This window comes from Neovison vison, chromosome 2 (assembly GCF_020171115.1).
Source record: "Neovison vison isolate M4711 chromosome 2, ASM_NN_V1, whole genome shotgun sequence".
In the NCBI taxonomy this organism is placed as follows: domain Eukaryota; kingdom Metazoa; phylum Chordata; class Mammalia; order Carnivora; family Mustelidae; genus Neogale; species Neogale vison.
The window spans coordinates 205,720,350-205,734,512 of NC_058092.1; the positions used below are offsets into that span (position 1 = coordinate 205,720,350).

At 41.9% G+C, this 14,163-nt stretch overlaps 1 protein-coding gene across 9 annotated transcripts in view; it reads right to left on the bottom strand.

The window, feature by feature from the left end:
- The window catches only part of CPEB3 (cytoplasmic polyadenylation element binding protein 3), a 190,517-nt gene continuing 176,354 nt past the window's right edge, over positions 1–14,163 (bottom strand). For all 9 annotated transcript variants that reach the window (XM_044240103.1, XM_044240101.1, XM_044240100.1 and 6 more), the window contains one exon: positions 1–2,530. In XM_044240103.1, coding sequence (XP_044096038.1) covers positions 2,303–2,530 — 228 coding nt within the window. In that variant the 3' untranslated portion in view covers positions 1–2,302. The remainder of the gene's footprint in view (positions 2,531–14,163) is intronic.

The following is a 14,163-nucleotide window of genomic DNA, read 5'->3' on the forward strand; positions in this document are numbered from 1 at the left end:
TTTCTTGCAGAATTAAATTAATATATATTTTTCTGAATAAACTTACTTAGAAAATATCATTTTCTTTCCTATATTTCAAAATTGAGGTATTGCAAAAGATCATGTCAGTCAGAAAGCATGCCTTTTTCCTTAAAAACAAACAAACAAAAAAATCTTCAGCCAACTTTTGAAAACTGTCTAGAATACAAAAAGTAGTAGTGCATAACAAAATTTCTTGTACAGATGAAAAAAACCACAAACATAGAAAAAAAACCAAACAAACAGAAAACCACAGCTGGGCTGGAAAAAAGCAATTATTACCAAAAAGCCCAGAGGTAACCTCAAAGGGGAGGGGGGAGTTCTAATAAGCATTTTTAATCCAGTAAAAAACTATGTTGTTTTTTCCTTTTTGAAAAAAAACTATAGTTTGAGAGCTGGCAATTGCAACTAAACACTGGAGAAACAAAACAAAACAAAACAAAAACAAGCAGTCTTATTAACTTAAGAGACAGGACAAGGACATCACAGCACATAAAACACAGCGACTTAAATCTATTCTGCAGTGTCATATCCAGTCAGATTGTCCCCAGAATTCCAAAACATAGGAAGAAGATTAAAAAAAAAAAAAGATTTACATAGTCTCACAATCATTGTGTGTGTTTATATATTACTATCTGCAGCCCAAGAGTGAATGCTAAAAAAATGTCCATGGTAGTTCTAGCAGGTCTTAGTTCTATTCAAGCTTTACAGGATAAATCCAGGGAATTAAGTAGTTAAATTTCTCACCCAGACAACCAGCCCTGCCCAGGCCATCTTGTTTTGGATAGACATTTCTTTAGCATCACCGCCACGCAACTTTCTTAAAATGTGCCTAGTTTGTCAATCTGACAACTTATCTCTATATACTGTATATATTCCTAGTGTTTGTAAGCTAAGATGAGCTCTTTGGTTTTCTGGACAAGGTCTGAAGCTATGTAAAATGGTGCAAGCACTAGGAGATTGTAGCTAAGAGCTCATGTGTTAGTTAATAATATACCAGTTATGAACTGTCAAGTTCGTTAATGTCTGACACAGAGGCTTTAAACAGTTAAGTTTGATCACAGTTAGACATAATCACTTTACTATATAAAATAAATTGCACAATATATAACAGAGCACCGCAAAGTACTTCATCTACCATCCACAAATTTGCTTTAAGAATATCCTACACCTAGGTTTTATATTGGTTGTAATATAGGTCATTCTGTTAGGGGCTCTTCCTAATGTCAGAAGCATTCCATTTATTGAGGCATGCCTTCCTCCAGTCAATTACCAATTCTTTGAGTGAAAAAAACTTTTAAAAAAATCAGTATTTTATAGCTTATATAGATTCTTAATTTGTGCATTGTGGGAAGGTTTTATACTAGACATTGGATATAAAATTTATTGCATGCAGCAACCTGATTAAGTAAACATGCAGTCAGAAATAGTGACCTTCCGTTGAAGCTTTCTGTAGTCTATTCTGATCTCCTTTCGGCAGCTGATTCTATCCCTAAATCACAAACGTGTGTTGTTGGGTTTCTTTAAATTGATACCTTAGCCTGAAGAGAGTATTATGGTATTAATAATACCATCTTAATAGCAGCAAAAGCTATTGCAGCATAAATTTACATAACACTAAAAGATCTAACCAAAATCCTCAGCAAAACAAAAATCAAACATGAAGGGAAAATAAAGATTCAGCTTATGAGGTATCCTTACATGTCAAAATAGAAAACTAAAGGCCTATTTTCATTAAGGGTTACCCTTACTCTAAATGACCCCAACTAATGATTGCTGAACTGTTGTGAAGTTTTTGCTACATCTGCCACCTACTCACGAGTATTACCTTTGGTAAGTCTTCTCCTAGGGGCAACTCTCTAAGTTTCTGAAAATAAGTGCATGCTCCAGTTCAAAAACAATCGGAACAACAACAGCAACAACACAACAACAACAACAACAACAACAAACGAAAAAATCACAGACATCAACCTGATGGCCGCTGATGAGAATGGCAGTCTACGAGTGACAGATCAGGTGTAAGAAATTAAGGTACCAAGCAGACAAAGGTGAGAATCAAAGTGCAAATCAGTACCGTTATACACTCTGCAATTTTGCATTATACTGGACACTGAGTTCAGTAATATGACTGTAAATAATAGTAATAATAAAAAGACCCATTTCTTCTTTAAAAATCGAGAACGAATGCACAGATTTCCAGAACACTGTAAGCCCTGAGGCAGTGCCCTCTCTTTTTCCCTCCTTGTTATCTACTCCAGTACTTGTGGCTGGGTCTGCCCTGGGCTCAGCTCCAGCGGAACGGGACGTGCCGAGGGCGGTCGCCTCCCTCCTTCACCAGCGGTTTGTGGAACTCCCGCCCGGCGCGGGAATGTATGCTCGCCCAGCAGTATTCACAGTAATACTGCAGACACGTGACGTTGGCACAGAAGAACGGGGCAAACTTCCCACCACAGCGCGTGCCCTGGCACTCATCACACATCTGATCGTCCAGCACGTATGGCTTCACTTCCACCTGGACCCGGAGAGGAAAGACAGGAAAACATGTTTAGCAAAGCCTCCTCACGTTTCTTCCCTTGAGGCCTTATAGTAGAGCTTAATGACGGGTGTCGGGCAGACGGAGGCGTGAGTCAAAGCGCAGAGCAGGGCTTTGGAACTGCTCCATGTACAGGTGGTGTGATCACAGGCAAATTCCTAACCTCCCTCTGTGCTTCTGTTCGCTCTGTGGGTCTGTAAAGTGCGTATAGTTTATACACCGACGTGCACACATATTTGCCTATCTGTAAAATGGGTACAACAACGTCCACCTCCAAGGCTGCTGGGGAGGATTAAGAGAGGCAGTGTGAGTAGAAGCACCTGAGCAGAATCCCTAAGGCCAGGCAGCCCCCGGCCGGGTGGGGTGAGAGGGAGCGTGGGTCAGGGAGAGGAGGCAGCCAGGACAAAGCCCACAAGCAGGCAAAAGCAGGGCATGGAGGTGGGGAATGGTGTGACACGAGCCAGGCCCGAGGGGAAGAGTCACGCTGGCTGGCCAGACAGGCTGAGATGTGACATCACGGTGAGGCTCTGGGCCTCCGTGTTTCAGTGACAAGGCTTCCAAAAGTCTATTATCCAAAAGTCTATTATCTATTATTCCAAAAGTCTATATTAAAAGTATATTATTACTGGGATAATAATAATAATAATAATAATAATAACTGGAATAATAATAATAAATGCTAAGCTACTAATAATTGAGACTTTCTTATTTTTTGGACTTTATTGCCTTAATCTCCCCCTATAACTGGAAGCTTCACAGAGGAGAGCTTTTCCTCACAGCCCTTCGAGGGGGACATTTCATAACTGGAACAAAGCAAAGCTGTGCATGTGGAAACCAAAAGCAAGGAAGAACAGAGTTACCAGAGTTTTCCCTCGTCCCCTTGCTAGAACCTCAGAAAAGGGACATTATTCATGTTTTCATCTTGAATGTTGGAAATTAGCATGAAGTGGCAAGTCTGTGATCGGGCCCCTTCCCATGCAGCCCTCCAGGAGAGCCATTCGGGGGAAAAGCAACCGTTGTGGCTAGAGAGACAAGGACCCGGGGCTTTTTGATAGGCCCTAACTCCTGGCGATTCAGGCTGCCTCTGGGTGCAGCCGGGAGGGTCTAGCCGGGCATGAGGCAGGGTACAGGAGGGGGGCAGCAGGGTGGACAGCTGGTGGGGGAGCAGGAAAGGGGCTCTACCTAGGATCAGACACTCAACTTTTCCTGGCTCTCCTCCCCTTTGGAAGGACCCCTGCTGGCCGCCTCTGGAGTTCTGTCTCTAGCCATGAGTCCAGCCTATACAGGACCATGGGCTAGCCGGGTACTCTGACTTGGAAGACCGGCCAGAGAAGACCTGTATCAGCTCTTGGTTACCCGGGGGTAAAGGTCTTCACTCTGGCTCTAGTTCCCTTCTTCCAATTTCCTCCTCCTCAACCTGCGGCTTCCAAAAAAAATCTCTTGCATCGATCTCTGCATCGTAACTAGAACTGTTGTGGCTCTGGGTCACCTGCCTGGGTTCAGATCTAGGCCATGTTAGGAGCCGTTCAACCTTAGGCAAGTTTCTTTCAGGCAAGGCCACTCTGAGCCTGTGTCCTCATCTGTGCACTAGGGGAGAAGAAGAATTCACACTTGACAGGTTCCTAGGAGGATTAAATGCGTTAAAGAACAGAAAGCCTCGGAACAGGCTTGGCACAGCCTAAGCACGAAGCATGATTCAGATTCCGGCCGCGGCCCCTCCAGTCCAGGCCGTCCCGGGTGTGTTCAACACCGACAGCCTCCGCGCCGGCTACCACACTCCAAGCTTTCCCCGGCTCATTCTCCCATGAACATGCTGACATTTCAACTCATCTACTTCTACGGTGTTCTTGGTCACAAGCCATTCCAATCCTCCGCAAGCCCAGCTGCCTCAGGGACAGAGTGCTCCCCGTCTCCCGTGACTCCGACACGAGCCACAGGCTGCACTATCCGCCCCAGGCTCCCCGGCGGGGCCCCCGTTCACACTACATGGCCCCCACCTTTGCTTACACTTTCTTCCCACTTTTAATGCTCGGCCCACTCCGTTTTATGTACTCAAAGAGGCCAGGTCTTTCCTTTTTTTTTTTTTAACATAAAATTAACAATTTTAAAGTGACCATTCAGTGCCATTTGATATACTCACTGCGCTAGACAGCCATCACCTCTATCTGGTCCCTGAACAGTTTCATCCCCCAAAGGCCCTGTGCCTACTACTAAGCAGTTATCCGCCCTCCCCAACCCGTTAATGGCCAGTCTGCCTTCTCTCCTTCCGGATTTAGCTGTTCTAGATATTCTATATGAATGGCATCACACAAAAGTATGTGACCTTTTGTGTCTGATTTCTTTCACTTATCATCATCATATGCTATTCAATCCATGCTGTGGCCTGCAGCAGTATTTCATTCCTTTCCATGACTGAATAATATTCTAATGTGTGTGTGTGTGTGTGTGAGAGAGAGAGAGAGAGAGAGACAGACAGACAGAGACAGAGAGAAACAGACAGACACACACATTTTATCTATCCATTGGTTCACTGATGGACACTGGGTGGTTTCCACCTTTCAGCCACTGTTAATGATGCTGTTATGAACACGTATGTACACATATTTGTTTGAATACCAGTTTTCAATTCTTCTGAGTATATACCTAGAAGGAGAACTTCTGGGCATGAGCAATTCTGTGTTTAACTTTTTGAGGAACTGCCAAATTATTTTTCATAGAGGCTGTACCATTTTACACTCCCACCAGTAAAGTGGCAGAGTTCCAATGTCCCTACACACTCATCAAAACTTGTTGCTTTCCATTTTGTGACCTGCCATCCTAGCAGGTGTGAAGAGGTATTTCACTGTGGCTTGATTAGCATTTCTCTATGGACTAATGACCTTGAGCATTTTTCATGTGCTTGCTGGCCACATGTAGATCTTCTTTGGAAAAAGGTCTATTCAGTATGAATGTATTAAGTGCTCTGGATTATTCACTTTAAAATGGTTAATTTTTTATGACTCTAACTTCAATTAAAAAAAATTAAGCTCTTAAAAAAACTAGAGGGGGGAAAACTCACATAACCATATTCTATTATAGTTATCATTTTTTATACCTAAACATAAGTAATTTTCTTAAAAAAATACCAAAAAGTCTCTCTGTGCTAAACTTGAATCTCCTTCATCGCTCTTTTCATATTTGTATTGTTTTAAAAATGGCTACTGCCGTTCTTAAAGTGAACAATCCCCTGCCCATCTTTAAACTGCCTTTTTGTTGTTGACTTGTAAAAGTTCTTTATATATGCTAGATACTAGACTTCCATCAGACATATGATTTGCAAATATTTTCTAAATTGTTTTACTTTGTTGACAAAGTCCTTTGACACATGAAAGTTTCATTTTGACAAAGTCCAAATTATCTATTTATTCTTTTGTTGCTCCTCCTTTTGATGTCATATCTAAGAATCCACTACCAATGCAAGATCATAAAGATTTACCAGTTTTCTTCTAAGAGTTTTCTGGTTTTAGCTCCTGTATTTAGGTTGATTTTTAATTAATGTTGTATACAGTGTGAGGCAGGGGTCCAATGTCATTCTTTTGCACGTGGATACTGAGTTACCCCAGCACATTTGTTGAAGAGAACTCTTCTTTACCCATTGAATGTCAGCCTTGTGAAAAATCAGTAACAGGCCTAGCCTTCCTTAACTATTTCAGTCTCACAGGGATCTATTCCATCCTCCTTTGAGCTTAATACTCCATGGTTCTCCTCTGGCATCTCCTCTCTATAGTCCTTCCTCATCAGCATCTCTCCAGAGCGTCAAGTGACTTGATGATACCTGGTCCAGAGAAGAAGGTGCTCTTCAGAGACTGTGGCTCCTGGAGAAATGGAGCTGCTGCTTATGAGAATGTATCAACTTGGCCTGACCTCCTTGCATCTGAAGCCAAGAAAGTAAAAATGGCGGCGTGACCCCTTGCCCTGCAGTTGGAGGACCGCTGGCAGACGCAGGGCCTTCAGGGAACAGCTTTCTCACCCCCAGTCTGCCGAAGATCACTTTGATTCTGCCACCAGGCAAAGACTATGCTCAGGGGACTCCAGCAACCAGATCAGAGCCTCAATAAGCCTAGATCAGAGAGGTAACTGGTCTGAACAATCAGAATTCATATTCAGTGAAAGAAAGCTGCTGGAGGAGAAAGATAATAGTCATTTATCATACATACAAATATCAAAAGAGCATGTAAGGAAATTCAAGTCTAGCACAAAGGAGACACTCTGGTAATATAATTTTTAAAAAGGTTACTTTTGTTCAGGTATAAAAAAAGGTATTGCGGTTATATGGGTTTTTCTCTCCTCTTTTTTTTTAAGAGCTTAAATTAATTTTTTAAAAAGATTTTATTTATTTATTTGAGAGAGAAACAGAGTGCGAGCAGGAACAGCGGGACGGGGAGGGAGAAGCAGACTCCCCGTTGAGCAGGGAGCCCAATGTCCCAGCACCCTGGGATCAAGACCTGAGCTAAAGTCAAATGCTTAACTGACTCTGCCACCCAGGTGTCCCTTAGATTAATTTTTTTTAATTGAGGTTAAGTCATTAAAAGTTAACCATTTTATTTATTTTTATAAAGATTTGAGAGGTAGACACAAAGAGAGACGGAGTGGAGGGGCAGAGAGAGAGAAATCCTTAAGTAGACTTCCTGCCAAGCACAGAGCCCAACAAGGGGTTCGACCTCACAACCCTGAGATCATGACCTGAGCCAAAATCAAGAGTCAGACGCCTAACCAACGGAGCCATCCAGGCACCCCTGAGATGTTGTACTTGACTATCCAGGTTAATTCTGTTTTTCCCAATACACAGACATGCAGCTATTAAAATAAAAATGGGTTTCTCTGTTACCATAAACTACAACGCACGGAGACACTAACTTATGGGGATCATATTACTGATTTCCACTTCCATTATTAAAGTCAAAATAGTACAGAGTGTTATGCAAAGCCAGTTGTACGTATCATGGAATGGACGTTCTTTTTTAAAGGAACTTGCAGGTACAGGAGATGAAGACTTCCTAGGGACACCTGGATTCATCCCACACGCCTAAAGGCGATGACCACGCCCAAGGCTGCTGACAAACACGTGGAACTTACTGATGAGCTGTGATAACCATTAAGGATAAGGAGGACTGATGTGGATAAGCAGCTGTAAGCTGGATAAAGGCAATGATATATTTAGAATGATATAAAAAAAGGGAAAGCCATACCTAAACTGTTCTCAATGCTGACACTGTTTTGCATCTAACAAGCTAGAGAGAGTATTTCTGTCTGTAGTTTTTTTTTTTTAAAGATTTTACTTATTTATTTGACAGACAGAAATCACAAGTAGGCAGGCAGAGAGAGAGAGGAGGAAGCAGGCTCCCCACCGAGAAGAGAGCCCGATGCGGGGCTCGATCCCAGAACCCCGGGATCATGACCCGAGCCGAAGGCAGAGGCTTTAACCCACTGAGCCACCCAGGCTCCCCTGTCTGCAGTTTTTTTGATATCAGTCAACAAAATGACCTCCCAGTGTAAAAAAGCAATGACCGAAGAGCTCTTGGTGGCAGAAGGGAGTTACCTAGGGACAACATAAACCATTCCCAGATCCAGAATTCTCTCTCCTTAGGCCTGAAAGGTTGTAGAAAAGAGGAGGGGGGCATTAGTCCGGGTTAAAGCTCAGTTTGAATGATGTACTAACTGTCCTCTTAAGGACAGCTAAAGAATGGGCCCTGCTGCTGTCTGCCCCGTGGTGACAGGAACCACCGAATGAAAGTCTGCCAGATATCCAGCCACCCCAAGCAGGTAAGGCATGCTCACAGGGGACTGGAAGTTGAGTAGAAGCCAAGATTTTAGGTAACTGAGTGAAAGTGGACAAACTGAAGAAAGAGGCCAGGAGGTAATAATTTAATAGGGATAAATGAAGAGTCTTGCTCAGAAGTCAGGTAGGCCATTTCTTATCATCTGTAACAACACGCTTCCCGGACAAACCATTTTATTTGGGGCACTAAAGCTTTTAAACATGATGTGCTCCTAATCTCCTTGGCATGTGTCACAGAGAACATCTATCCATGCCTAAAAACCACAGCAACCTCATTAGCATTCCCACTGAACACGGTGTCTTCACAGTTGCTAAAGCAGGCTCTCTACCAGCAGGCAATACAAAGATTGTTTAGACATAAATTTTTAGTTTTTCAACGGACCATGAACTGGAATCCTGCTGTTTAGAAAGCAGATGACAGATGCCCAAGGCAATTAAAGCAGCGATGCGAAAATGGCTTTTCCTTAGCAACAAAGTTATCCACAACCTTCCAGATATAGCAAATTCACAGTTATTTAATTTTAGAAGCAATCTGGGGGTAGATTAAAAAAAAAACATACGGGAAATGGTTTGAATTTTCTTTTTACCTTTCAAAGGATGGGACTTACTTTTTTTCATATTCTCGAGTGTGAGGGAAAGAAAGGTTTTAAAGTTGTCCTTGTGCCTTTCCCACAGTTCAGAGCGTGCTCGTGTGTGCTTATGTTGACACCTTTGCCATATGTTTCTGGAGTGCGGAGAGATCTGTGAGCGCTCTGCTGCATGGAACCAAGAAGGGCCAGCTGACAGTAGCCCACGCAATCCATGGATTCACCCCTAGTCTAGTTTTCTTCCACGCTGCTTGGGAATGGGGCGGGGGATGAGGATCTGAACCAGCTCCAAACCACGTTCTAGCAGAAGAGTGTACCGTGTGGAGAACAAACGGTAAGAAAATCACGACTGCTGTGGCATCACCACCCTCCCAGAACGCAGAAGGGCAGAGTACCTGGCTCTGTCCACTCACTGGCTGTCACGGTCTTGCAGGCCTCAGTTTCCCCTACCCCATGAGAGATGTGCACCTGCTCTTCCAAGTAAGAATCAGCACTCACCAACCAACTGCTAACTGACTAGTACTCATGGACTTCTGGGGTTAAAGAACTTGAATGTCCTACTGAGATCACTGCTTAGAAAAATGGGAGCGAGCCTTTTCCCATTAGTAGTCTCACAAACAGCCTCTATGCTCAAACACAAGCAGGAAAGAACAACATTTAATCATTCTAAAGAGTCTTCATATTAAGAATTATCCCAATTCCAAGAGAAAATACATAAAAAGAGATAATGAGACAGGAGAGATGAAGGGTCAAGACTAGGAAGGAGAGACAAGACAAAGAGGTTCCACCCTCTTCAGAGAGGAGGGACAGCTTTCTTTAGATGACCCAACTCCATTTAAAAAACTATTTCTAGCCAAAGGCTCTGAGATCCCCAGAGCTTCAAAATAAGCCCAGGAAGGATTAGTTCAGACAACATTTGAACTCACTTCTAGGTGCTGCTTCCTCTCAAAGGGTCCAATCAAACATAGCTCTGACTACAGCGGGGAAGGTTTCAAGCCATATCCAGCAGGGCCAAGAGCAGCAGCAGAAGAAAGGCTGGGCTGTCGGAGCCCCGGGCTAAGGCTGGCGGCAGAACTAGGCTGAGAACAGGCCATCAGAACCTGCACATCGCTTGCTATTGAGTCATTGTATATATTCCAGCTGGGGCTGAGGACAAAGCGTAGTATCATCAGCATTTCTGTTCATATGGTTACTGGGTCATATTAATCTCTAAGCAGGCTAAAAATATAAAGCCTTTGATAGTCTATAGCTAAAATTCAGGCCCAACATGTTTCTAGGGAAGAGAGAAAAAAAGATTAAATATGTGAAGTACTTGAAGTGCCCGCAAAGAAAGGTGCAATGGATAACATCTCATTAAAAAAAAAATGAGTTATTCTGAAGTATACTATTCAAAGCAAATATTATGCGCTACAGCTTAGCTTTCACAATGTTCCTTAAATAAAAGTATCAGAAAGCCCCACATTAGCTAACTGAAAGGCAGTCTCTCTGGTCCTGTGTTCAGCTAAAACGAAACAGTCAAGGGAACATTATTTGTCAACGGTATATTGATATTAAAAGTACTGATTTCCTTTCTTATATAGAGACTTGTATGTTACAGAGAGACACTAGATAATCTCAAGTAATCAAAAGACAAAGGACTCTAATTGCTAAAGGGAATTCTTGAGCACACCTTCAGTATCCCACCACCAGCATGGCCGTGCCATTGTTCTTCCTATGCCTGATCCCAGCTCTCTGGAGACAGAAAATAGATGCCCAGAACCCCACTTCTGGCTATTTATTCAAAACAACTGCAATCAGGCCCATGTCCACTGTAGCGTTATTCACAACAGCCAAGATGTGGCAGCAACCTGAGTGTCCACAGACCAATGAATGATAAAGAGAATGGGCTCTATCGGGGCACCTGGGTGGCTCAGTGGGTTAAGCTTCTGCCTTCAGCTCAGGTCATGACCTCAGAGTCGTGGGATTGAGCACTGCATTGGGAATTTCTGCTCAGCGGGGAGCCTGCTTCTCCCTCTCTCTCTCTGCCTGCCTCTCTGCCTAGTTGTAATCTCTCTCTATCAAATAAATAAATAAATCTTAAAAAAAAAAAAAGAGAAGAAAAAGAAAATGGCTCTATCAACATACAATGTGATATCATTCAGTCTTAGAAAGGAAGGAGGTCCTGACGCCCCTAAAAACATGGATGAACCTTCAGGACATAACGCAAAGTGCAGTAAGTCAAACACAGAAGGACGGATGCTGCAGGAGTTCATTTGTGTTTCCAGGTAGTTGCGACATAAGCATCTTTGCCCCAAGGATTTTTGCTGAAAAGTTTTTTGTTGAGTAACTAATTGGCCATGAGGTCATTTCATTGTAAAAAATAAAATCACAAGACACTAAAGAGGAACATTCATTAAGAAGGACATAAGGAAACATGAACATGGTAACAAAATTAAACTGACTTTATTGTGAAATACAAAATATTTGAATACACTAAAAAATGTGTAGTGTAAATATGGGGCAATACTGCATAAGTAACTGATTTTATTTTGTGGATTATACCTAAGCACTTGTCTTCAAAGACTTTTGCTCAGAGTATTAAATCTTTTTTTCTTTTTGCTTGTTGATTCATCTCATTTGGCATCACGCTTTTTCTTTTTTTCCACTGAAATTCTTTCCTATCTTAGGAAAGGCTATCAGTTTCCAAATATTAGGATGCATATTTGTGAGTGAGCATAGTATTGCTCTGTGAAAGCCTGGCATGTTGTCACATGTCCACTGACAAACGTCCCAAATTTCTATGGGAAATGTGAGTTCAAAACTGTGTCACTGTGCAGACCATTAGGAGGGCTAAGATCTATATAACATAAAAACGGGAATACTGCATCAATGGAGAAGTGAAACCCAACGTTCAACCAGCTAAGGAAACCAAACTGTCAAACTAAACTGCCAACCAATTATTTTTTTTATCTTTTAGGGCAAAATTGCCTTATGGCCAATTTGTTATGTGGTGAAAATGCTTGTGGCAAAAGTAACTACGGCAAAGATGCTTATAGAGGAAAAACTGGACATGTCCATTTATAGGACAGATCTAAAGTAGTAAATGCATAGAAAGCAGGAGTTGAATGTTGGTTGCCAGGGCTGGGGACAGGGGAAAGTAGGGAGCTGCTGTTCAAAGGGTATCAGCTTTCAGTTATGCAAGATGAAAACCTTTTAGAGATCTACTGTAGACATTGAGCTTATAGTTAACAATACTCTACTGTACACTTAGAAACTATTAAGAGGGTAGATCTCACATGCCTTTCACCACAATAAGAAAAAAAAAAAAGAAAATATATGATGGGTAGGACATACTTGGGGAAAGGGGATTAAGGAAAGGAAAAACAATCACTACTTATTAAAAAGAGAACTACCCAGGGGCACCTGGGTGGCTCAGTGGGTTAAAGCCTCTGCCTTCGGCTCAGGTCATGATCTCAGGGTCCTGGGATCGAGCCCCGCACCGGGCTCTCTGCTCAGCGGGGAGCCTGCTTCCCTTCCTCTCTCTCTGCCTGCCTCTCTGCCTACTTGTGATCTCTGTCAAATAAATAAAATCTTAAAAAAAAAAGAGAGAACTACCCATAAGCCAGTAATTACATACTAGGTATTTGCCCAGGGGATACAAAAATACAGATTCAAAGGGGTAAACGTACCCCGATGATTATAGCAGCACCAAACTATGGAACGAGCCCAATTGTCCATCGACTGATAAATGGATAAAGAAAATGTGGCATATATACACAAAGGAGTATTATTCGGCCATCAAAAAGAATGAAATCGATGCTGATGGAACTACAGGGTATTACACTAAGTGAAATAAGTCAGTCAGAGAAAGGCAAATACCATATGACTTGACTCATATGTGGAATTTGAGAAACAAAACAGATGAATATATGGGAAGGGGGAAAAGAAAAAAAGGAGAGAAGGAAACAAGCCATAAGAGACTCTAAACAACCGGGGACAAACTGAGAGTTGCTGGAGGGGAGGATGGGAGATGGATTAATTGGTGATGGCAATTAAGGAGGGCACTTGTGATAAGCACTGGGTGTTGTATGTAAGTGATGAATCACTAAATTCTACTCCTGAAACCAATATTACACTCATGTTCACTAATTAGAATTTAAATAAAAATTTGAAAAAACAAAACCCCAAACCACCACTACATACCTATTAAATTTCTGAATTTGAACATGAAGAAGAAGCTGAAAACACAGTATTTTTCTCAAGTGGGTTCCCTAAGACATCATGCCCAAGAGATAACAAATTTCAGAAGAGTTCCATGATCAAAAAATTTGTGAAAAACTGCATATTGTTTCCTTCTTGCATTTTCACAATGAAGATTGGTACATAAAAGATTCTAAGAAGTCCTAGAATAAACCTACCTACTCAACATTCTTCAAGAAAGCATTTCCAAACTCACTTGACTTAGAAAAAAACTTTTTTAAAAATAAAATAAATATTAAAATCAAAAGGGGCTAATATTTGACAGAGAACCATTTAGGAAATGGTGATTTAGGGGAACTAATTTTAGGGACAGATTTTGAGGCAGGCCAGACCTGCCTACTGAGAGCTCCTTCTCCTGTTTCAAAAACTGAGATAACCAACCAATGTTACCCCTGTCTTGCCTGACATATTTAACTCCTTTTATCATGTGAAATTCTTTTTTTAAAAAAATATTTTATTTATTTATTTGACAGAGAGAGAGAGAGAAAGAGATCACAAGTAGGCAGAGAGGCAGGCAGAGAGAGAGGGAGAAGCAGGCTCCCTGCTGAGCAGAGAGCCTGATGTGGGGCTCAATCCCAGGACCCTGAGATCATGACCCAAGCTAAAGGCAGAGGTTCAACCCACTGAGCCACCCAGGCACCCCTGTTATGTGTAATTCTAATTAGATTGTCTAATGAATATCTTCCAGAAGAGTTCAAATATTAGTCAAGGTTTCATATAAATCAAGTATTCTCAGTATCACTGTATACTGACAGAATGCTTTTAAGTTTTTAAAACTGCTTTCATTAACACACACACACACACACACACGCACACACACACACACCCCTATCCTTCCTTCAAGTTATACACTAAGTGGTTTAGTGAGGACTAAGCTCCAGATTGGCTTATTCTAGCCTATGATCCCTTCTAGTAGTAAAAAGGTCTCTGTGAGCTGAGTTGGCAGACTTTAGCAAATGTCTGTTGCA